A 27,283-nucleotide genomic window follows, 5' to 3' on the forward strand; every position below is an offset into this window, starting at 1 on the left:
TCACCAGAGCCTATAAGACGCATTACGCGAGGAACTGCAGTCTCTCCACGTATTTCCGATAACTCCCCGCAGAAAATGGTACTGCGAACTGCTCTCAATAACACAAAAATCGCATATAAAAAGAAAATTAGGTCGATCCAGCAAAAAAAAACGGAGGATCGTCACGTACGCTGCAAAATTTAAAAATGTATTGGCAGCTTTGCGGCAAAAAAATTTACTCGATGCGCAGCAGTCGGATGTTCTGAAGGACATAGGTAATTTTAATGAGCAATTGTTGAGACATCAAATCTCGAAAGTTAATAAGATATCAGTACCAAAAACGTACACCCCAGAAATAAGATTGTTTGCGTTGACTTTGCATTACTATTAGCCTCGCGCGTATGCATATGTTCGAAAGAAATTTTACACTTGTCTGCCGCATCCAAAGACGCTCTCTAAATGGTACAAATCGGTTAATGGTGAGCCTGGTTTTAATTAAGAAGCTCTGCAAGCGATTGAAAAACGTGCTGCATTATTGAATTATCCGCTTTTCGGAGTACTGATATTCGATGAAATGGCTATCAGACAACATGTCGAGTATGATGGCGAAAAGTTTCAAGGGTACGTCGACATGGGGCCTCATATTGATAGCGCTTACGGAACAATTTCGAATGAAACATTAATTTTTTTGGTGAATTGCATTAACGGATCGTGGAAAATTCCTATTGGATACTTCTTAATTCGCAGCCTGACTGCTGAGCAAAAAGCTAAATTGGTTCGTCAAGCATTAATAGCATTGCATGAGCATGGTATCAATATAATAGCTGTGACATTTGATGGTGCTCCTACCAATTTAACCATGTGTACAATTCTAGGGTGTAACCTAAATTATCAATCTTTCCAGAGTTACTTCTCGCATCCGACGACAAATGAGAAAGTTGTTATTTTTGTGGACGCGTGTCATGATTTAAAATTGTTACGCAATCTTCTTAAACAATGCAAAGCGTTAATAGATGACAATGGAGATAACATTCAATGGAAATTTTTTGCGGCCCTAAATGACATATAAGTCAAGGAAGGATTGCATTTGGGTAATAAATTACGCACAGCGCATGTAAAGTATCACGATCAAAAAATGAAAGTTAAACTTGCGGCGCAAACTTTTAGTGCCTCCGTAGCCGATGCTTTAGAACTCTGTAGAACAGATTTGCAGTTACCCGAATTTGCAGATGCAGGTCCCACGATACGATTCAATAGTGAATGACCTTTTTGACATTTGGAATTCAAAAAATATGAAACAGCTTGGATTCAAAAAACCATTAAATGAAACAAATGCAACCATCATTTTGGAAAAATTAACCGATTGCTACAATTATTTGTTACAATTGCGTACGTGCGAAGGGCAGTTATTGATTCATACCAGAAAAAAAACTGCCATTATCGGTTTCATGATGTGTATAAAGAGTTTAACAGTCATTTATGAAGAATTGGTTGTCAATCAAGATATTTTAAAGTACTTGCCGGCCTATAAATTCAATCAGGACCATATCGAATTGGTATTCGGCTGCTTAAGGAGCTCGGTCGCGTAGGGCCGGGTTCTGTGGGTGCATGAACGGGGCACCCCGTTTTTTTTTTTAAATGCGCATATTTGCATTACCACAATGCATTATAAAACGATTATTAATCATTTAAAACAGAAATAATCAGTCACACATCAATCAAAAAAGAACAGAAAAAAGGCACAGTTTGACGTTACGATCCTGCTCACAAAAAAGTGGCAACGTCGAAATATAGAGAAAATAATTCAACAGCTGAAAATGACTTGATTTCATACAGAAATACTCAACGATCTATTACGTTTTTTTTCGGTCTCATTACCTGTGATATATAACATTATTTATTATTGTTGAAAAATAAGTATATAAATTGTGTGTTAATCGTTAAAACTTGACGTTTTTATACAATTAATTCGTTTTTTAACCTCTATGTACGCGTATACACACGCCCGGACGTGCGTGTGTTTTTCACAAATTCCAGGTTAGACAGTCGATGCTTCAAATATCGCGCATGCGCTTCAGCGCTGTGCTGAACGTCTGATTTCTGCGACGTTGCGGAATCGTCTCACCGTCACGAAACGTCCCAGAACATCGAGTTTGTACACATTTTAACAGTCAATATCTTTTTAGATAGGTCGATAACTCCAAACTTTTTTGATATATTCTGAATCCTTACGATTTGGAGAACAATACTCTATTTTTTTGTTTATTTCTGTTGCGTAAGTGCATATATATTCCTTAGGACACGCGTTTTGAGAGTGACTCTTCCATAAGACCCGTGTTAAAAATCCTAACTTTCACTATTTTTTTCGTTTTTAAATGGTCGATGACCCCATCTGAAATTTTGCACATGTCATTATTGATAATCTAACTATGAGATATTAAAAAATTATTTTTTTCTGTTGCGCAGGCATTCGCGACCGAGCCTCCTTAAGATGATGGATCAGTCGGTAATCACACCTCGAATTTTTGAAATTGAAACTCTTTGACATCGTTCGTCCGATTAAAATAATAAAAATGTCATCGTACGCAGCACGATCGCAAAAATCCGATGACATTTTTATTTTTTCGATCAGACGAACGATGTGGAAAAAATTTCTTTTCAAAATTTGCAGCTATCTCTCTCGCACTCACGGTTGTGATTACCGACTGATCCATCATCTTAAGAGTCCATGGACATTGTAATAACAATCCGACAGCTCGACAATTGAAAGCTGCGTATAAAAAAATTCTCGTACATACGGAGATTAAAGAAACTTCGACGGGAAACTGTATTCCCCTTGAAGAGATATCAATATTACATGTTTCTGCAAATTCAGATCAACCCCAAAATCACGTATAATGAATGCGACAGATTTCGAAGAGAATATTGAAGATTTTTCCAATTTACCCCTTAGTGCGACACAAACTGAATTTTCAATGCGAGTGATAGTTTACATTGCGGGCTTTGTTATATGGCATTTGAAAAAAAACTTTACACTGTGAAACCTGCATTGAGGCCCTTATAGGTAATGAATCGCACATTGAATGTTCACTAATCAAACTCAAAAACTGTGGTGGTTTAATTTATCCCTCACACAATGTAATTGCAGTTTGTAATAAAACAGAAACTATTATCCGTCAGGCTCTGAAGCAAAGTGGCAGTCAATACTTGCAAAAAAACGGTGCAGATTTTCTTTTAAATCAAGTGTTGTAATCTTTTATTGGAAATACTAATCTGTTCAACAATTTAGAGAATCATTCCCATGACCAAAATGCTTTCGAAAATCATGCTATACATTTAATGAAAGCAATAGCTGCTAAGTATATAAAAATTCGATTGTATCACGTAGGACGTAACGTATTTCATAATGTCTTGAGCAAACGACAAAGATACAATAAATTGGTATTATTTAAAGGCCAATGATGTACAATTCCGGACGTCTACAATGTTTATTTATTGAAAAAAAATAAATTTCATAGCTATTTTGTACAATGCGTACCAGTGTATTTTTTCAATACATCCCTCATTTAACTAACCAACATTTTGCTTAACTCATCATTGTAAATGATATCTGAATTACGAAATATAATTATTCGTGTCTTTTAATCGATTGAAGGTTAGATTTTTATTTGCGTGTCATAATTTATTGGAGGTTAACTTTTTTAAAACTGCTTATCCCCACCATACGATTTCGCCGTGAGAATATACATCGCCGCCGCCATCATGGTTGATCATATCCGTGAAAATAGACTTTCATTCCCCTCACCCTTCAGGCTTCACCGCCCGCGGCTAAGGCTCCGTCCATGTATTTCCTACGTCCATGATTGAAACATTGCGCAATCATTGAACAGAAGTTTGAGCTATCTTAAATTTATGGCGCACTACATACCATATAAACTTATTGTGCAATATTACTGTGCAATATTATTGACCGTGTGTAGCGGGCCTAATAGCAGACATAATTTCGATCGAAAGGCGAGTGTCAGTGTACAACTAGCTGTGATTGTAAAAAAAAGTACAGTTAATAACTGAGTGAATAAAAGAAAAAAACAGACGTTTCTCAGAAATTGCAGTTGTTTTGTGCAATTATCGTAATATATACGAAGATAGCACATTTGCGAGATTACACTTCATGTTGACGTTTGAGGTTATGATCCCCAGAGTGTTGTTGCGTGCGGAGTGTAAAAAAATAATAATGGTTATTGTAAAATGGAAGGAATCGATATTATTAATGACGTGACTAATTATATAGTGTTGAATAATAATAATATTAATGAGAAATAAAACGTTCGTTCATTATAACCTCAAACGTTCTTTCCAAACAGGAATTTTATGTTGTGTAATTACATTAAAGAAAAAATATGCGTGGTTGTATGTAAATGAATTTAAATAAATTTTTAAAATCTATGGTCAAGGAAAAGTGTCTAATCCAATGTATTGTTGTCATATTTTCTTTCATTTAGTTTGGTTGTATTCACCGGGCCCTTTTTCCCACCTCCTTAGCTTTTACAGTGTATCCATACCAATTTCTATTCATTCTCTAGACAATTCGAGTGACATTCGTATTTCTATTTCCTCATATTGATTTCAATAAATTGGAAAATTCATAACAAAAAGTTTTCATGATGGCTTGTTTATAAACTAAAGTTTGAAAAAATCTTTGGGCCATGTAAATACATAGATATTGACATGACGCTGAAGTTTTCAACGTTGGAGTCCAACGAAATTATCGAAAAAAACTCTCCAATAATTCCAGTAATTCTCCTATTTTGTTCCCTGCCAAATTTGCGATTCGTAGTTTTTCAAGCTGCATCAACGATTCGCGAAATAAAAAATTGGTTAATTACAAACGTTTTTTTCGTTCATTTCGTTAGACTCCAACGTTGGAAACTTCAGCGTCGTATATTGACTTGAATTGTTGCATGATGAATTTGGAAATTTATTTCAATAAGTCATTGGTTGCTTATTTTTCGTAATATCAAAATTTGTATCTTTGAAATGCAATGAACACCTCTTAAGGACGTTCACGACTGATAATCGAAGACAAAATTTCCGTATTCTCTCGGCTTAGTTCAACTGTCACTGTGTAGCGCGCGCCCCTCTCCCTACTTCGAAACTTTTAGTACGGACTCTATGCACTAATACGAATAAGGCTCTGGCGCACCCTATCATAAATATACAATGCAAGGATCCTTAGAGCGATGCGGAAATCTGGCAACCTTGCTTGCCTGCCACGTACTTTCAGTAGTATTCCATTTTGTATAAATTAATTTATTTGTTATTGTTGATCATTTTTCATATCTCATTTTAATATTTATAATCTCGAATGCTAAATTGAACATTCATATTTATTAACAACTTATTTTTATAAAAATGTGTCATTCCCAAAAAGTCTCCAAAAATGAGAGCTAAAATGTGTAGCCATAAATGCTTAAATTGACAATTCTTTATGAGATAAATCGTTGAATATGATGAAAATAAATTCCTGCCAGTGTGCATGCGCGTGAAGTCCCTCCCCCTTGCCCTCACGTATCGTTGCCCGGCAGTGTTGCCGCTACATAACGGCGTCATCTCTTTCATGCCGTGGCAAAATCACGCTCGCAAAATCGTCAAATTTATAGCTTTGAATCGTTACTACGTATGAACGACACGTCTGAGCATCTCTATTTTTTTATATTTTATTCCTAATATCAATATCTATCATGATGCATTTTTTTATCAAATACTATAGAAAATTGTGACTGCTATTAATTAGAATGTCTCTTAAACTCATGATTTGCTTATACCTTGCATGTTAAATTTCCCAACTTCAACAACGAATATCTCCACTTTGGTACGGGTATGGTTTCAAAATTTTGCAAGTACATTAAGGAAGCTATAAATAGTGTGTCATCTAAATTTTAAGAAAATCTATAGAAAATCGACTTACTCGTGAACGTCCTTAAGTTTGATAACATGATGAAGCGACATGCATTGAGTATTTCCAGGCCATGTTTACGATTGGCATTATGGATTAAAAAATTCATATGTGTGAGTCTACGCCTGATCATTTTTGGATGTGATCAAATATTTTGTCTGTGTATAACCATGGAGACATACTAAATTACACTATTTGATTTACTTCAACATGCAGTGTATCTGTCACTTTATTTCTTGAATATGCCATAATAAGTTTCAAAAATGTGGTTCGGGTAATTTTGAAGTTTTTTGCCCCATAGCACCAAAGTTTGTATTACTGGTACGCAGCGAGTACCTATGAACTTAGATATTCCTGTGAAGCGGTAGGTGTGCCAATCTTTTAACTTTTTGGTTCCAACTGTAATATATGAATGAAGATACATGAAACAATTATGAGTGCTGTTCACTATCAAGTGCGCTGTCTTTTAACCTTTTAGTTTTGGCATAATAAATTTTATGAATCGGTGGTAATTTTTTCTGTCTGTATCAAAATTTAGATGAATAAATCGCAGGGGATTCTTGCAAACTTGGAAAATTCTGTGTATTGACATGCATGCTAGGTACTTAGTACTTCCTATTTTTGATTATGGAATATGGATATCTACAAATAATAAAAATTATACGTGAATTATAGGATTTGGATATAGATTATAAATAGTAATCAATAATAAAAAATAATGATGAATGTTACAAAAATTCAGCGATGGCCTGTTTATGAATAGCATAAGAAGTTATGTTTTCAAAATGCAATGCTCATATTAAAAAGTAAGCAATTCTGTTGGTCTTGACACACTTCATACTTTTTCTTTTGTCCGGTTGAATCTTGGTGGCTACATGCAGAGTTTGAAAATTTTGTGCATCGACGTGGGTGCGTCAACTTTCTATCTCTGGGTATGATAATATGAATAGAAAAGATTGCTTTAAAAAGTCCTTGGAAACACGTTTTTTTAATGAAATAAAAATTGCTAGCATTAGAATTCAATAGACATATGTGAAAATTGCGAATTCTGGTGGACTTGGTGAACATTATATACATTTTTTTCTTTCTCCTTCTGTCAAATTTTAAGGAAAATCAATCAAAAAATTCGTTTCATTGAAAAATCTTCATATTTTCTTAATTCACAATGATTTCATCAAAACAATTGAAAACAAAATTTATAAATGACGGGGGAAAATTCCAGAATGATACCAAATATTGAAAAACATTACGGAATATGATTTTATTCCCACAAAATTATGAACACGTTCGAAATGGTTGAAAAATTGAACGTATCACTTCAAACATTCGAAGAATATCAAACTGTTATAAATTGTACAAAAATTAAAGAAAATTATTGGCGAAATTATTTTTAAATATCACAATAGAAACATTGGAGAACTTTAGAGAATCTTATTTAAGAATATTCTTTGTCGTTTAGAACTACCACAGAAAAAAGATTTGATATCAAGCCGTAAAAATCCTCTCTCGGAAAAAAAAATTTGGACATTTACATTGATGATCGCCCGTTTTCGCATTATACCACAAAAAATGTAAACAAAACTTCTTACATCACACAACAAAAATGATGTCGAACCGTAAGGAAATATCAAATATATTACAATCCTACAGCATTCGTGTATAATATTCTTCACTAGCATACTGATTGTGCGGTATCAGTCTTTTTTCGACGAATCAGATGTTACAAGCCAAAATCATATCTCGGTCTCCAACCCGCTTTCCACCATGGCTCTTGGGTTCCCAATTGACAAAACATATTAGAGTACAAGGAAAAAAATCGCCAAAGTCCAAGGACAGACCAGTGACGAAATATTTCCAGTACAATTTTGACGAGAAATAGGTCTTTTTTCGTGGAAACCAACGTTATAAGCGGAAAATCATATCTCGGCCCGCAACACGTATTTCTCCATACTGTTGGGTTCCTAATGGACAAAACAAAGGGAACAATTGCAAAAGTCCAAGGGTAGACGTGTGACGAAATATTTCTAATACAATTTTCACGAAAAACAGGTCTTTTTTAGTGGAAACCAACGTTATAAACCGAATATTATATCTCGGCCTCCGATTCGCTTTCCACCGTGCTCTTTGGTTCCTAATTGACAATACATATTCGAGTACAAGGAAAAAATCGCTAAAGTCCAAGGACAGACCTGTGACGAAATATTTCCAGCACAATTTTGACGAAAAATAGGTCTTTTTTTTTCGTGGAAACCAACGTTATTGGTAGTAAATCGTAAATAATTCATGGAAATTAAAATTAAAATTATATAGTCATCAATAGACAATTAAGGAACTTTCGAGAAAAAAGACGTGATATCAAACCATAAACTTCACCTAGGGGAAAAAAGGTTGGGACAAGTACATTGATGATGGTGTCGTGTTTGCTGATAATTCCATCCATAAAAAAAAACTTGGAAACCGATGCCTCATTTTTCTTATTTGATTCGAACAGCTAAATCAATTTAAAAAAATTCCATCTCATTTACGTGCAACATTAAAATTTATTATATCAATTCGAGGCCAAGAATTTTCTAATGAATTGAAAAAAGTTACCATTTGAATTACGTGCAGCACTAAAATTTATGATATCAATCGGTGGATAAGTATTTTATTAGTAACTCCAAATTTTGACATTATTAAATTGTTCTAAGAAGCTTTTCAATCCAAAAAAAATCACATGAATGATAGTTATTTGTTACTCTATGGTGGCAGAGACTTATAAGAAAATCGATTTTTCTCAGATTTTCAGGATCCTTTGGGTATCTTTCACAAAATTCAACGTTGATTGGATCGATACAAGTTATGTTTAAATATGTGTTAAATATACTTGTCCGGCTCATCACTTTCCGTTTAAATAGTTTATCCAAATAAAAATCAGGGCTTGTCTAGAACTGATGGATCACAAGTATTCATGCAGATTACAAGTATTTTACTTCCCAGTTATTCTTCCAGCGAACGAATTCCATTCGGAATAAGAACTAACCTATACTATTATTAAGAACATTAAACTAATAATGAATCGTATTTCAACAAATTTTTGACCAGATTCTGCTGTACAATTTTGATTTTTATGATTGATTTTTTATTGAATGTATAGTGATGGGCCGGACAAGTACTTTTAACACATATTTAAACATAATTTGTATCGATCCAATCGACGTTGAATTTTGTGAAAAATACCAAAGGATCCTGAAAGTCTCAGAAAAATCGATTTTCTTATAAGTCTCTGCCACCATAAAGTAACAAATAACTATCGTTCATGTGATTTATTTTGGATTGATAAGCTTCTTGGAACAATTTAATAATGTCAATTTGGAGTTACTAATAAAATACTTGTCCACCGATTGATATCATAAATTTTTTTGCTGCACCTAATTCAAGTGGTAACTTTTTTCAATTTATTAGAAAATACTTGGCCTTGAATTGATATAATAAATTTTAATGGTGCACGTAAATGAGATGGAATTTTTTAAAATTTATTTAGCTGTTCGAATCATTGTACCTTCTTTAATAAACTTTCGAATAAAAAAATATGCGTGATGATCCCGAACACGTCTCGTTCCTGTCACTTCACAACCTAGACTCTCGACTTCATCCGAACGTTGTTTTTGAGTAAACTCAATTCTGTTGCTAAGCAACCATGATTCTTTTTATTTTGAAAATAACGTTCAACGCAGAATATCAATCATATTTCAAGTTATCTTTTACACTCAAAATTATTATTTGTATTTATTTCTACTTGCTTCCGACATATGTATTGTTGAAGAAAATTTTCGATCGTGAAATCGCACCCCCTAATTTTTTACAACTGCATTTAAACACTTTTCCAACGTCTCAGTAAAAAAAATTTATCACACGAAGCCCATAAATCACATTATCATGTAGCACTATTAGTTTGTTCATCTGAGAAATTTCAAATAAATAGCGGCCACTTCAACTTCACGAGTGAGGGGAAATCGACCAACCTCGTATAAAAGTACACGGCTCGTCTTGACTTTCTCTGCCTACGGAATTTTTCTTTTTAACACTTCGCGTCAAGACACTGCCGCGTCTCTAGATATGGTCCGTCGTGACTCGCTCTGTCAACAAAATTTTTCTTTTTAATACTTGGCATGACGTGAAGATGCTGCCACGTCTTCAGATACTCGCTCGTTTTTAAATAGCAGCTTTAAAATTTAACATTTTGATAAATATTGCGAGTTGCTGAAAATCATTTTAAAATAAGTCTTATATTGTTAAAAAGAAGCATTAAGTAAAATTTCAGCTTGAAATTTGGATTCCGTTTTTCGAAAGTTCAGCCCATATTTCTTCACACATATCTCTATGATAATAATTGATTAGTTTGTATTTACCCCGGCTGTTAGTTCGTTGATGGGAATTTCCCATAAACCAGGATATGCTCTAGTTGGAAATTTTTGTCCCGAAGATGAGCAATCGTGTGGAGGCCTGTAGTCGAGGGTATATGGCCATATCGGAGGATCCGTAAATGGCGCTATGATCGAAGAATCGTAAATGAAACCGAACTCCGACATCATCAAAAATTGACGATTCCAGCCGATTCGGAGAAACGGTACTCTTAAACCTTCCGAAGATGAGAAAAATTATTCATTATGTCAGTGGATCGTTTTCATAAGTGATTTTCTTTAGTGAGAGGGGTACAATTTTCGAGTGTTACGAAAACGATCATCTGGTAAGGGGAATTGTTAGGATACGTGATCGGAGGAATCAGGAGAGGAAGGAACGCGTTAGTGGCGATACCACTCGAGCGTATAGACTGTTAGGGAATAGGGAAGACGGTGTTTGGAAGGGTGGGGGGGATACGTTCGTAGCCTAGTGTATTATATATGCTAGATACAGCGGACGCACAGGGAGACAAACGTTTGTCTTGTATTTTAGCTATCATGAACCAATTGTCTCTCTGATAGTTACTGTCAATAATAAAATTCATAAAAAATTAAAAACTAATTACGATTATCGATTCATTTTTTTTTTTTTTAATAAATAATGCATCACTTGTGAAATATATTTGAAAACGTTACTTCGAATATTTCTTTTCATTTGCGTGGCTTCTACGCACTCAATTTTTTTTGGAATACTGTAGGCAATTTCATTTTACATATCGTTGATATACATTATCGAACATGGTTAGTTAAAAAAAAATTTTTATCTTAATAAGCGCTGATGATACGTTGCTAAGAGTTAACAAATTAACTTTTGGTTGAGGAAACCATGAGATTTTTTTACATTAACTTTAAGGTGGTCTTTATTTGGGGTTACTTTGTCAAAAAATCAATTATTCGAATTTAGCAAACGCAGTTTTGAAAGACATACATCTTTCTTTGCTTTTTATAATTATTTATGATGATATTTGAACTTATGGATGTTTCTCGGCTGTTGCAAATTGGATGCACAATTTGGTGGGTAGTTTTTTTCTGTTGATTTTCAGTTTTCAAAAATTGGCTACTCTTATAGAAGAGTCATTTTTCTCAAGTTCTTGTCACGATGACTGCAGAAAGGATGAGAAAGGCTCCATTTTTGTTTTTCGTAAGATTACGTATGATTCTTGTTAAAGACAGTTTTTTTCGCTATTTTTAGTTCGAAGCCAAGTAAAAGAAAGTATTGTGATTCAAGAATCATGGAGTTCGGGATATAATATTAGAGAGAAATGTTTCATTTTGAGATTACGAATTAATGAAAATTCGTGCAAGCTTTTTTGTCAATTCAACAGAGTCATTTTACCACACACTCAATGAAATTATCCCGGGGTGTCTGATTCATGCGTAATTGCCAATCCTTGATCAAAGTACATGCCACCAAAAGTTCTCATGATTTTTTTTAAGGTTATTTACCGAGCTCTTTTTAGGTTATAGTAGTTTGAAAATTTGTAATTGACGACTTTTTGCGTTGGGAATGTTGAACCACTGAATGACATGCATCACCACACAAAAATATGGTCTTTTCATTTGACTAGACCGATGAATCTCTATGTATTTTAACGCGCTGAATTCTAATCCAGAGGCAAATTGTCTAATGTACCTTCGAAATTTCGAGTTAATATCAAAAAACGTCTAAAAATGAGTAAAAGTTGCGAAAAATCGCAGTTATGAATGAGAAAAAATGAATTAACCTCGAATATCAGTATGTTATTTATGGATTCTGAGGAGCTGAATCCGAATGTGGAGTAGGGAAACGTTTTTTTTATCTAAAGGAAGTATGATTTTCAAATATTTTAAGGCACTGAATTTGGATTCGGAGTCCCTTAATCCTAACTATGTCTACGAGAGTAAGTTGCAATACATGCAAGAGTTGTTTACGAGATGCAATAATGATGAAAATGAGCTGAGAATAGAACTTCATTGATCTTATACCATTTTCTTGTGACGCATTTTTTTTCTTTGAATGATCTACGCAGCGGGTTTCAGATAGATTCCATCAATTGATTATTAATTCAAATTTTTTAAATATATAGATCGATATGCGACATTGGGTCCAGCGATTGTGTAATCGAATATGCCCATTACGAATATGACGTGGACGTGAAAAAAATTATAGAGAAAAGTGGTAAGATAACCATATTTTTATTATCTCTGCTAAAACTTTTTGGCACTGTGGAAAGGAAAACCCGCTTTATAGTGACGAATCAAGAACTGTCGGAGTGAAGGATTACACAATGTATAGTTTGCGTCCCTTTTACAACCACAGCATGTGCGTATTCCCTTCAAGAAGTACTTACATTAGCAAGATCCATACTACCCCCGAATTTTTTTTCCGACTAAATTTCAAATTCCTGCCAATATTTTTACAGTAATTTTACTATTTATTGCGATTCCATGATTACCAACTTGTACTATAATCAAATATCAAAATGCTCCGCCAATTTCTGAAAATGAGTATAGCAGTTGTTTTTTCTTACACGTCATTAAGTGGAACATGATTTCTAAGAAGTCAAATAGATATTACCTTTGATATCTCCGATACGAACGGCACTATACTTGTTGATGATGTTTGCTACGCCGACCATTTCGTCGAACCAGTCTTCTATGGTGGCGTTTTTTGACCACCATTCTTTGGGACCTCGATGTCTTTAGGTATATTCAAAAAAGTTGTCATAATTTCGGATGTAATTCATCATGAATTAGAATTATCTTCATGTGAAACTTATTTTTACTTACGTGACCGAATGAGCGGCAATTTCGTGGCCAACGTTCCACAAATATTGCACATCACGATAATTCGTGTACTGATGGCTCACATAGAAAGTTCCACGGATCGGACAACCATTCGCATTTTTTCGATCATTGCTAAATAGTTCTTTAAACAAAATGTCCCAAAACATCGAAAAATCATATCTAGAAAAAAAAGTCCGGATGTGTGCGTGTGCGTGTGCGTGCGTGCATGCGTGCGTGCCTGCGCGTGTGCGTGTGCACACGCACACGCAAGATGCACGATGCTCAAAGCTTCCTCTATGAGGAAGCCAAAATGAAAAATATAGAAACTCATAGAGTAAGCTTTGAGTATCGTGCATCTTCAGCACCGTGCATCTTGACCACCTTGAGGAAGCAATTTTCATATTTTAATTTGCAACATTTTTTTTGTTCTATATACGATTATTTTCAGTTGACATCTTCTTCCGACTTGCTTGTAGTTACTGGGACTGTATTAATCAGTTGCATCATGGTGCGAATATCATGGTTTTTGGAAAATTCGAGGTATCATTTTATTGATGTTGTTTTTTACCTGATGTTAAGAATAAATTTAAAATCACCCATACCAAATTTCAGGCTATATAATTTTTTCGAGAACTGTCTGGTGTAGTTTTATAAATGTCCGGAGTTTGTGAAATTTCTCACCAAAAGGTGTCGTCAATAAACCGTGTACGTTATTGCATAGTTTTAGTTCGAAAATGCCTATTTTTTCAGAGGCAGGAAAAATTCATCAACCATGACATACGACCAATAATGCGGAGATCATTTTTTTCACATTGATATTGACATACTCGTGTAGAGATTAAAGTTGTCGGCATTAACCGCATCGTCGAAAGTGATAGTTATCATTTGAGGTACATCGGAGATCGATAGGTTGCCTGGTATTTTTTTACCATCATTGGAACACCAACAGTCCGGTAGTTTACATTTCCAAGGATCACATAGAGTAGCTGAATTTGGATCAACTTTACCATCTAAAATGGCATATTGTTGATATTTGAAGTTTATGAGAAAGAAAAAAATTGGAAATATCTCGTGACCGTTGTCTTACCACAATATTCTTCATCGGATCCATCGGGACAGTCGACACTTCCATCGCAAAAATAGTTTTTGGGTAAACAAGTACCGTCTCCACAAGCGAGACTGTGTTCCTTGCACTCGCCTTTTTCCAAGAGTGGCTCTGGTGATTTTTCCTCTAGAAAATACTTTTCGGAATTCTAATCAATCTTTTTCGCGTAGGACTATAAGGATTGGAGCAGGAGATGAACTCTGCTGGAGCAGCAAAGGAGGAGCAGAAGTTGATTTTGTTACAATTTCAAGGGTCATAGAGCATTAAGCAGCTTCAAATAAAACTTAAATGGGATCAAAAACCCCTAAAATAGGCAGAAAATTTTGACTCGAGTTGCCATGATTCATCGAACATTTAGAAATGAAGTAAAATTCAATGACCTTGACGGTTGATTAACCTTTTGTTGTAACTGATTACATACCTGTAGTCACGTCGCAGTTATCGACGTTATGTTTGAAGTCACATATTTGTCGGGATACGTCGAATAATAAGCCTTCGGAACATCTGAAGTCGAAAACCTCATTGTCTGCAATTTAATGTATTCGACATTCTTAATCAAATTAAATATTCAGGTGCCTTATCTTAAAGGTACGCCGCTATGCTTTTTGCAACCTCAACTAAAGTTTAATTAAGAAGTGAAGTACGAGTCTCTACTATCTCTAACTTTAGCTCACAGTGCGAGAATACGGACTCTGATTTCAATACTTATTGCTGTATATCCTGAGACGCAGTAGCGGCTCGTCGCTAAGCATTAAAAAAAAAATCAGCGTATAAAAGAAAAGCCATTGCGAGGCCTCTCGCACTTTTATATATACGAAGATGCTGATATATAGTGTCATTGTGTTTTTAAAATCGTTTGGACGGACGAACCATTGCAGTTGAGGTTTTTTTTGTAACTAAATCCGTTCACTAAATCCCGAGATATGATAATTTCGGTTATCAAAATGTAATGTTTATATGGGCTATCGAGTGTTTTGGGAAGTTTAGTCCTTTGGAGACAAAAAGACTTAAGTAGCGTTTGTTTACATTTGAACATACGCCCTTGTCGCGATATGTGACATATGTTCCGTTTCCTTTCGTTCACTCCACTGAACGCGGCTATTCCCTCTATTTGTGCGCCATTGAGCGAAAGAAATAGCGCACAAAACCTCGTTCCCTCTCTCTTACTCGTAGTAGCGTGCCTAGCGAGATAATGCAGAAGGAAGTTTTTAATTGATAATGAAAATATAGAAAGATCATTGTTCAAAACTAAGGTTGCGGTCTTGTAATACTTCGCCCTTTTTTTATTATTCAAAGTATTCTTGAAATTGTACATTTCTTTCTTATACAATTATAGCTCCTGCCCGCAAATTCGTCTGCGTAGAATCAACGGGTTGACTGGTATTGTATCCTATATCTATATTGTAACGGTAAGCTTTTATGACGTCACCCGCTACGCGTGTTTTCGAGCTACTAAAATTTAGGAGCAGGCATGAAATGAACGAGAGAGTGAAAATTTGTGCTCAAAATTATAATGATCGTGTTTATTCACAACGGGTTTAGTATACAAAAAGAAATTGTGATGCAAATCGTTGGTGTTTTTGTGATAGATTTGAATTCTTTCTCTAATTTGTCCAGTTTCGCAATTTTGTTCTTTTATTTCAATAACTTGTCCAATTTTACGGAATCGCTCTCTTGTTTCAATTAACTTGTCCAATTTTACGGACTCGCTCTCTTGTTTCAATTAACTTGTCCAATTTGACAAAATAGCTCTTTTATTTCAATAAACTTGTCCAATTCGATAAATTCTACAATCTGATAGTTCTTCCTGTTATTCACTAACTCACTCAATTTTTTAATAATTTTGTCCAATCAATCCGATCTGTTAAGTGGCTCTATACAATTTTTAAACAAACTTGCGGTTTGGCTCGATACAATTAAACTGAGATTGATTAATTTTTGGACAAACAAAAATAAATTTTCTTTTTCTATCAAAGTTTTGTCTCTGTTAAATAATTGAAATAATTTGGAGAATGGAATCAGTTCTCGCCTCCAAGAGGATCATGAAGCTTTTATTTTCGAATTAAACTAATCTTTTGCTTCCAACAAAATAAAATCAAAAATGGGTTGAGGAAAAGGGGCCTATGCCAAGAATCTGCAGACCGTACGGAATCGCACCGTCCCCTCCCTCTTTAGCATAGGAAAGATGGATCAAGTTAGAGAATCTTCAGACCCCACGGAATCGCAAGGTCCCTTCCCTCTCTAACTGAATGAATGGGAAATCACCCTCGAATCTTTGGCCTGAACGGAATCGCTCAGTCCCCTCCCTCTCGGCGTGATTGGAAAGGAATTTCACCCTCGAATCTGCAGATCGTACGGAATCGCACAATCCCCTCCCTCTCGGCGTGAAATTTGGAATTTTATAGGGTGTTGGTTTGTTGGAGCTTGTCTTCCAGACTCACTACCTCTGTATTCGAAGCGAGAGCTGATTCAAGAATGAGCTGCCGTTGCTGCTCCGCACGGCCTTTTATACTGATTTAGACAAAGGAATAATGATCATAATTCAGTCTAAAAATAACTTGGACTTTGATTCTCTTGGAAAATAATCTCGAACCAGAGTTTCGATTCCTAAATTCTGGGATTGGTTCTCCAATTCCCGCTCGAACTGTGACTGGACAAACTAGAGGCTGTTTTCCCTCGCTTTTGAGAACTTAATGATCACTGTGTTAAAATAAATGTTTTTAACGACCAAAAATTCATATTTTGCTTTTTCTAAAATAAATCAAATTTTCTTTTTGTTATTGTTAAATTGATAATTTCTGATCGTTTCAATGATTATTTCTCCTGGAACCAATAGCTTGATTGCGACTGGCCATTTCCGTTGGATCCAGTGTGTAATTGGACTTTTCTGGACAAGTTTTCTCTGAACGCTTACTATTGCTTTTGACACCGACTTTTTAATTTGTTTTGTTTAATTGAATCCTGCCTTGTATCAAAATGAAATTAATTGGGTTATTTAAAACATAAAATGAAAGTAATTACGAGAGAAAAGAGTTTATTTAATAAGACGATCGCCTTTACGCCGAGCCACGGAGAGTCGTGTCGAGCGGCTAAGTACGAGTTCGCGTGGCGCGGGATTCAAATGTGATATTTCGTTCGAATAAAAGGGAGTGCCGTTTCAATATTGTATCCTATATCTACAAAAAAGTATGATATGTGGACATATTAAAATAATGTTTTTCATTTTTAAACGATTTCGACAAAAATTGGTGAACTTTAAAAATTTTTTCTTAGGAGTAAAAGTTAGGACAAGTACATTCATGATCCCCCGTCATCGCACAAAAAGTGTAAAGACGTTGCATTAAAATCATGAACCCTACTGAAAATTATATCAACACAACAATTGAGAGAAACAAGTACAAATGAGGGAAAAATATTATATTTAAAAAAAATACACATCGAAGAAAAATTCAAATAAAACGCGAGAAAAATTTAAACACACTACTTAAAAACATTGCAAAGGTAAAATACCAAAAACTATCGCTTGAAAACATTTTGAAAACCGATGTCCCATTCTTCCCATTTTATTTTAAAAGAAGAAAAACTAAATGAATTGAAAAAATTAGAATCCAAGTTATGTTTAACATTAAAATTTATGATGCCGAATAAGTTCGCTTGAGCCACCGTTGATGACGGACGTATTTGCGAGCAAGCCTACCGCGTTTACATTTAATCGACAAGTGTTTTTGTACATCTATTCAATGTATATCCGTGGCCCAAATGTTCAAGGTGAAGTGATCCAATTCATTACGTGACCGCATGAATGGAAGTAATATGAATGATGGAGGCAGTGGAGGCGATCCAGCAGCCAATGGACCGCTATATAATCCAACACATGCTCGACGAATAAGATGCTCTCCTGGTACAGAACTGATTCTAAATAAAACACATAGGTCTCTAAGTATAACTCCGGAAAAAGATGAATATCACGGAATAAGGGGATGTATCAGTTGCTTCGAAATTTCGACCGCGAAATTCTCTCTGTAAGATAGTGTATGGGTGATTATGAAGAATGCGTGTGCGTGTAGTGCATGAAGATGTAGTGTATGCTCATCATGAAGGAGTAGGGATTTTCCCCCCTGTAAAGGGATTCAATCGATCCAAACTGTCACTCAACCGAGCAATCGATGAATTTCGTCTCACTTGATTTTCAACCGTATTACTGACAACGTAACGTATCACTCTTTGTATATGTATATCTACTATACCACCGAAATTCCCTTAGGGAAAAAAAGGTTGGGCCAAGTACATTGATGGTCCCTTGTTTCCTGATTATGTCACGAAAAATGTAAAAAAAATTCCATACAAAAAATTATGAAACCAACTGTAAATAAATTCAACAAAACAGTTCGAACAAAAATTTCACAAATCTTGAAAAAATAGTACATTCGAGGCCAAGTGTTTTCAAATGTATTGAAAAAAGTTACCACTCGAGTTACGTGCAGCACTAAAATTTATGATTTCAATCGAAGAACAAGTATTTTATTAGTAACTCTAAATTTTAACATAGTGAAATTGTTCTAAGAAGCTTTAAAATCGAAAAAAATCACATAAAAGCTAGTCATTTGTTACTCTATGGTGGCAGAGACTTATGAAAAAATCAATTCTCGGATTTTCAGGATCTTCTGGTAATATTCACAAAATTCGATGTCGATTGGATCGATACAAATTATGTTTGAATAATCGTTAAAAGTACTTGTCCGGCCCATCATTTTCCATCTATATTTTTTATTAAAATAAAAATCACGGCTTTCCTAGATCTGATGGATTACAATTATCCATACTAGGGTGTGCGGAAAAAAAACATATTTTTTTTTTTACTTTGCATCCAGCCGAAAAAGGTCATTCAAGGTGAAAAAAAAGAATCCCAGGAGAGTTCACCAAAAAATTTTTTCGAATAGCGCTTTGCGTTTGAAGATTTTCCATAAGAATAACCCAGGAAATGATTGAGACCTCCGATCATTGCATCATAACTCTTCAAACCGTGCTATCACCCTTCGAAGTTGGATCGATAGAAAAAAAATTTCATAAAACTGTCGAATTTTTCGTTTCACAAACAAACTTCTAGGAACTTTTTCGTAGAAAATTACTTGCTCTTTTAGAAAATCGTTATTATTATTCGAACAATGCTCTTTTCAACAATGCTGTGCCAGTGAGCATGAAGGCTGAAATATTGCAATCTTGAGCTAAATCTAAAATTCCTTCGGAGCGAGTAATCATTAAAAAAAGTGATTACAAAACGTTGCTGTCAAAGGATATAAGCTATTTCGTCACACAAGAATCCTTATTCCTTTTCAACCAATTTAATTTACCGCATGACTTTCTGAGGGTAAATATGAACTTATGGCCTGAAAATGCCAGTTATTTGAGCTGCTCAGATTTTTTTTTTTTTAATTTGAATGATGTCAATGACGTGGCTGAACGTGGCATCGCTTTGATAGAAGCCTACAACGGCTCATTGACCGAAAACGAAGAGCAGTTACAATATTTATTGAAAATAATGCAATCTCATCGTGAAAAATACCCCAATTGCAATAAAGGCACAATTAAAAATAGCAATGGATATTATTAAATCTTACCCCGTGTAAGAAAAAGTGTTAATTACTTTCATTTGTAATTTTATGTATGATACCGGGTGAAAAAAAATCATGGCAAAAAGTAAAGACTTTTGAAACCCGATTATTGATAAATGCCGTTTCTTTTATTATTCCTTTTCATACCCAATTGTAATGAAAACGAGATGGAAAGTTTATATTTAAGGGTTTTTTAGTGGAAATCATTGTTATCCTATGGAAACCCAGCACGAAACATGTTTACAATAATTTGATGAAAATCATAAAAATAACTAATTTTATTCAAATTATAAAATTCGAATAATAATAACGATTTTCTAAAACAGCAAGTAATTTTCTACGAAAAAGTTCCTAGAAGTTTGTTTGTGAAACAAAAAATTTGATTTCGACAGTTTTATGAAATTTTTATTTCTATCGATCCAACTTCGAAGGGTAATAGCACGAGAATGGTTGCTCCAAGCTGAATGTTTATAAGGACTTTTTTTGTAGGGGAATCGATTTTCTATAAAAACATATCATTTTCGTTTTTATGCGATTTTTTCCTGAAGAGTTATGATACAATGATCAGAGGTCTCAATCATTTCCTGGGTTATTCTTATGGAAAATCTTTAAACGCGAAGCGCCAATCGAAAAAATTTTTTGGTGACCTCTCCTTCTGGGATTCTTTTTTTTCACCTTGAATGACCTTTTTCGGCTGGATGCAAAGTAAAAAAAAATATCGTTTTTTTTCCGCACACCCTAATCCATACAGAGGGAATTGAGAGAATTATCTTCTTCAAGTAATTTTTACTCAATTGCACTAATTTAACAAAAAAAGGGAAACGAATTGTCCTGTAATACACAAGGGATTGATAAATGAAAAACATTTTGCACAATAAATATGTCTAAACTTCCGAAATAACTCCCCAGTTTATATTCAATGACGGCAATTTTTACTTCTCGTTTCTTCCAGCGAACGGACTCCATTCGGTATAAGAACTAACCGATCAAGAGACTCGGTAGAGTCTCGGGACAAGTACATTGACAGCCCTGTCGTCTGCTGACCTGAGGTTCTCGCCGAGACTATACTTTCTCTGAATAAAACGATTCGCGGTAGTGGGGGTAAAATTCGCTTGTGATTTTCTTAAATTACGAAACTCATGAGTTATGTACGGCTTTGAAAATTGAACTTTTAGCTAATTAAGAAGTTCTCTGTCGAATGGACCCAAAATCAGCATGATCAGTGTCGTAATTTCTGAGAAAAAACTTTGCACGGGCTTAAGATTATGCAAAAGTTACTAACACATTCAGGATTTGACGCATCTGTATACGCGTACTCCACCCGCTACAAACATAGGCCCCTTGGCCCCCATGATCACCAATCCCTGGTGAGAGAAATTTTGCTGCAACCAATGAAGGGTGAGAGAATTTTTGGGCCCATGACATTCAATAAAAAGAGCAAGGAAGTTTGACGGAAAGCTGAGGAGCTCGAGAGCTCGAAATCACTCGAAAGTCACCAGCCGAAGTTTTACGGCGTATTGACGTTTGGGGTTATGATGTTAGGAAGTGCGTGTGGGAAAATAAAAATAATTTTCGCGTTATTTAACAAAGTGTATACTAATATTTATTTTGTTAAAACTTGTGGTATACTAAACCGGTATAAAAGCGGCCGCGTAAATGTAGACTGTGATCTGTGTGTGAAAATGAAAAATATAAAAAAATGCGCGATGCTTATGTCAACGAAACTTTTCGATATTTCATTATTTCGTTCGATAATTGGAAATAAGTGTCAACTGAGATATCTTTCAATTAAACCAGAGTGCGCGGAATATTGTCAAGTGTAAATATATCGTCGGTTGCGTGATTATATATCATGTGTAATAATGTAGGTTATATATGCGAGTTCCCTTTGATAGCTGTGTCGTAACGAACCGGCCGGGGTTTGACGTTATACGAAGTGCGGAACAAATGTAACAAACGTTCGCACAGTTAGTGAATAATAATATAAATAAGGCAAATCAGTTTATCAAAAATAGGTCTGGAAGTTGTAAGGACAAATGTTCGTCAATCTATAATGTGTCAAGATTTCTTTTTGCGATCTGAAATATTATGGTTGATAATTAATAAAACAAGAACACACGGAACTGTTAGTATATAATGTGAGAAACTCCAATTGAATAAATGTTTTCTAATTTATTTCGTGTGTCATCATTATTTTTGAATATTCCCAAATTTTACTTCCTATTCAGTTTGGCTCTGCTCTTTCCGATCCTTGTTTTGACTCCATCGGTTTGCAGCGGATCGATACATATTATTAAGTGGTTGCCTAATATGTGTTCTTTAATTTTCTACCATTTCTTCATGCTGATTGTGGTAACCTGATTCAAGTGGTTTCCGACTATGATCATTATTCGCACATTTTGTATATCAGATTCTCAAAACAGTTTCTGGTGTTGATATAAGTGTAGTTATACTTTTTCCACCTGGCCTGTCGAGTAATAAATTTTGAAACTTGTTCCAAAAAGTCTTTGGATGCTTTTTTTGCTGATAATATGAAAAGTTAAATCTTCGGAATGCGGTAGGCAAACACAAATTTTGACAACAATACTTATGAAATAACGTGTATGTTGAGTATTCCTATTCTGCAAACTGCAAATGTGGAATTATTGGTGAAAACATTCATTACGATAAGTCTACAGTTGCTCAGTTTTGGATGCGATTGAGTATAATGCCTGCCAACATCATGGAAACCTACAGAATTTCTGAATGTTATGTGCGCTCTGTCATTTTAATGTAACATCATGACTTCTAACACCCTTTCACTATAATACTATAAATTTGGATCATTAGAATACAGCAAAAATCTGCAAACTATAAAATTTATATACTGCACCATTCATTTTACTTTTTGACTCTCACTGTAATATAAATATGACGTGAAAAATTCATTAGAAAAGTCTTCAGTTGCTCATTTATGGATAGATTTGAAATTGCTGTCTTCGAAGCTCATTGCGCAGATACATTGAACCGCAGCAGATACCTGCGAACTCTGAAATTTTTGTGGATAAATATATATGCGACGGATCACCCCTTATCTTTGATTATGGTAATATATAAAACCATAAACTTCCCCTAGGGAAAAAAAGGTTAGGACAAGTACATTGATGGTCTCTTGTTTCTGGATGACATAGAAAAAAGATTTAGAACCAGGAAAAAAATTCTATAAAAATAATAAACGAAAAATTGAAAAGTTCAAAAAAATTCAACAAAAATAAAAAACAATCGAAAAAATTCTGTAAAGAAAAATAAAAAAATTTCAAAAAAATTCATAAATATTGAAGACATTGAAAAATGTACTATCCAAGTTACATGTAGTATAAAAATGTATGATATCAATTGGAGGCCAAGTTTTTATTGATAATTTGGAATATTTATCCAACAAATTGGAAACTTTAATGAAATTCATGATAATTATTTTCATGAAAAAAGTTAATGAAAAAAAAGTCATAACGGAAGTTACGTGCAGTACTAAAATGTATTATATCAATTCGAGGTCAAGTATTTATCAGTTATTCGAAATATAATCTCCGGCGACAAATGAGCGTTGAGAATCCTTGTCGGGCTCACAACGTTTTATCAAAATGACTAAAAAATTAATGGAAATAAAATCATTAAAAATGCACATGAAAGTCATTCGTTACTTCAACAAGGTACACACTTTAAAGAATAGATTCCCCTCCGACTTTCAGGATCCCCTGGTATTATTCACAACATTCAACTTCGATTGGATCGGTACAAATTATGTTCAAATACGTCTTAAACGTACTTGTCCGGCCCATCACTTTTTATTCAAATTGCTCATTCGAAAACAAATCAAAAACGAAGTTAATGCATGTGTTCATATTAAGGAACAATAATTCCCGAGAAAATAATTTTCCTTCGAATCGCTCTTGGCAAAATGAAACGAAAATGAAAGATGAAGTTGATTAATCTATTTATATTATATGGAGTCATAATTCACAACAAAATCATTTTTCTACAAATTCCAGGAATCCACGTGTCGTACTCGACTAGTGATATTTATCAAAATGTGTACGTGACTATAGAAAAAAAACATTGCATGGCTGAGTAGGTTCGAAAATTTCTAGTAATGCGCCTGATTATTTCTCATTTTCATTGGTTCTTACCGAATGGTATGTGTTCACTGAAGAAAATGAGAAGTGGATATTGCTATACGAACTTGCGAACAATCAAGTTCAAATTACTTGGAGATATTATTTTTATTTTTATCCATTTTATTATATTTGTCATTATAGAACAGCCCTGATTTGTTTTCGAATGAGCAATTTGAATAAAAAGTGATGGGCCGGACAAGTACGTTTAAGACGTATTTGAACATAATTTGTACCGATCCAATCGAAGTTGAATGTTGTCAATAATACCAGGGGATCCTGAAAGTCGGAGGGGAATCGATTCTTTAAAGTGTGTACCTTGTTGAAGTAACGAATGACTTTCATGTGAATTTTTAATGATTTTATTTCCATTAATTTTTTAGTAATTTTGATGAAACGTTGTGAGCCCGACAAGGATTCTCAACGCTCATTCGTCGCCGGAGATTATATTTCGAATAACCGATAAATACTTGATCTCGAATTGATATAATACATTTTAGTACTGCACGTAACTTCCGTTATGACTTTTTTTTCATTAACTTTTTTCGTGAAAATAATTATCATGAATTTCATTAAAGTTTCCAATTTGTTGGATAAATATTCCAAATTATCAATAAAAACTTGGCCTCCAATTGATATCATACATTTTTATACTACATGTAACTTGGATAGTACATTTTTCAATGTCTTCAATATTTATGAATTTTTTTGAAATTTTTTTATTTTTCTTTACAGAATTTTTTCGATTGTTTTTTATTTTTGTTGAATTTTTTTGAACTTTTCAATTTTTCGTTTATTATTTTTATAGAATTTTTTTCCTGGTTCTAAATCTTTTTTCTATGTCATCCAGAAACAAGAGACCATCAATGTACTTGTCCTAACCTTTTTTTCCCTAGGGGAAGTTTATGGTTCGATATCACGCCTTTTTTCTCGAAAGTTCCTCATTTATGTTATGACGGTTATAGGATTTTAGTATAAATTTCTATGAATTATTTGCTTAGTACATTTTTATAGATTCCATTCTCATACGAACATTTTTTATGGGATAATCTTTTTCATGAAATTATCAGCAAATAAGGGACCTTCAATGTACTTTTCCCAATCTTATTTTCCCTAGGTATGATGTCCGGCTTATAAAGTTGGTTTCCACCATAAAAGACCAATTTTTCGTAAAAATTGTAGTGAAAATATTTCGTCACAAGTCTGCTCTTGAACTTTGGCGATTTTTTTCTTTATACTCTAATATGTTATGTCTACTAGGAACGCAACAGCATGGAGGAATCCAGGATGAGGCCCGCGAAATGAATTTCGGTTTATAATGTTTGTTTCCACGTAAAAGACCAATTTTTCTTCAAAATTGTACTGAAAATATTTCGGCACTGGTTTGGTCTTGGACTTTGGTGATTTTTCTCCTTTTCTTCTAATATGTTTGGTCTATTGGGAATCCAAGAGCATGAAGAAATGCGTGTTGTGGGCCATAATATGATTTTCGGCTTATAACGTTGGTTTCCACGAAATAAGATCTATTTTTCGTTAAAATTGTACTGGAAATATTTCGTCACAGGTCTGTTTTTGGACTTTGGCGATTTTTTTCCTTATACTCTAATATATTTCGTCTATTTGGAACCCAAGAGCATGGGGAAAAGTGTGTTGCGGGCCGAGATATGATTTTCGGCCTATAACGTTGGTTTCAACGAAAAACAACAAATTTCTCAACATTGTACAGAAAATATTCCGTCACAGGTCTGTCCATGGAGTTGGGCTATTTTTTTTCTTCTACTCTAATTTGCTATGCTTATTGGGAACCCAAGAGAATGGTAGAAAGCGGGTTGGGGGCCGAATATTTTGGTTTCCACGAAAAAGGACCTATTTTTCGTCAAAATTGTACTGAAATATTTCGGCACTGGTTTCTTCTTCCACGTTGGTGATTTTCCCCCTTATCTTCTAATATGTTTTGTGTAATAGGAACCCAAGAGAGTGAAGAAATGCGTCTCGTGGGCTGTAATATGATTTTCGGCTTATAACGTTGGTTTCCGCGACAAAAGATCTATTTTTCGTCAAAATTGTACTGAAAATATTTCGTCACCTGTCTGTCCTTGGCCTTTGGCGATTTTTTCCAAGTCTTCATACCAAGAAAGAACTGATGTAAAGATTTCCTTAATAGAACAGATTTTATTTATCCCTTTTCTTCAAAATTCAATCGAGAGATAGATCAAATTCAAGACACGAAAAATCCAACAGATTTGCCCACTTTAAATGTCGCTTTTGCATTCTGAATCTAGAGATTTGATTTCATCCAAAACGTGCCCTCAATGAAATATATTTCCAAAGTTTGTAAGTGGCCGCTGAGGTCTAATTATCCACAGTTTGATAGTTGCTGAAATAAAGTACCCGAAAACTTCTAACATTTATTATGCCAGAACTCAAAGCAGCAAAAAAAACTAAGCGAACTTAATTCAACAAAGCAACAGAATTCAAAGACGTTTAAGGTACCTGCATTGGTTTTGGAGAAAAACCATTTCAGGACAATTCAGAAATTAATTTAGAAATTCGAAAACTCACAATGGAGTAGAAAAAGGAAAATTAAAGTATCTAGAAATGCGGAAGACTTTTGTGATGAATTTTCTAGATTACATGATACGGTTGGAGGAAATGATTTGAATGATTGGCACATATGCTGCAACACAGAAATATCAAAGTTTGGAAGTATTCGCTGTATATCAGTCATACAAACTTCAATACTATTTGAAAAGGAACACTTAAAAACTTGCCGAACCAAGTTCCATTACATATTACCATAATCAAAGATAAGAGGTGATCCGTTGCATATATATTTATCCACAGAAATTTCAGAGTTCGCAGGTATCTGCTGCGGTTCAATGTATCTGCGCAATGAGCTTCGAAGACAGCAATTTCAAATCTATCCATAAATGAGCAACTGAAGACTTTTATAATCAATTTTTTACTTCATATAGATGTTACAGTTAGAGTCAAAATGTAAAATGAATGGCACAGTATTTAAATTGTATAGAATGCAGATTTTTGCAGTATTTTAATGATCCGAATCTACAGCATTATAATGAAAAGTTGTCAAAAGTCATGATGTTACATTAAAATGACATAGCGCACATTGCATTCAGCAATTCTGTAAGTTTCTGGGGATGTTGGTAGGCATCATATTTGATCGCATCCAAAACTGAGCAACAGTAGACTTATCGGTATGAATTTTTTTTATAATAATTTCATATTTGTAGTTTGCAAAGTGGAAATAC

General features: G+C 34.4%; 1 protein-coding gene across 2 annotated transcripts in view; it reads right to left on the reverse strand.

Moving 5' to 3' along the window:
• The window catches only part of ChLD3 (Chitin and LDLR binding deacetylase 3), a 121,308-nt gene that overhangs the window by 76,752 nt on the left and 17,273 nt on the right, over positions 1–27,283 (reverse strand). For both annotated transcript variants that reach the window (XM_043414876.1, XM_043414875.1), the window contains exons 3-8: positions 14,670–14,774; positions 14,231–14,374; positions 13,971–14,153; positions 13,147–13,285; positions 12,935–13,056; positions 10,327–10,556 (exon numbers count right to left, since the gene is read on the reverse strand). In XM_043414876.1, coding sequence (XP_043270811.1) covers positions 10,327–10,556; positions 12,935–13,056; positions 13,147–13,285; positions 13,971–14,153; positions 14,231–14,374; positions 14,670–14,774 — 923 coding nt within the window. The remainder of the gene's footprint in view (positions 1–10,326; positions 10,557–12,934; positions 13,057–13,146; positions 13,286–13,970; positions 14,154–14,230; positions 14,375–14,669; positions 14,775–27,283) is intronic.

Source organism: Venturia canescens, chromosome 3 (assembly GCF_019457755.1).
Source record: "Venturia canescens isolate UGA chromosome 3, ASM1945775v1, whole genome shotgun sequence".
Lineage (NCBI taxonomy): Eukaryota > Metazoa > Arthropoda > Insecta > Hymenoptera > Ichneumonidae > Venturia > Venturia canescens.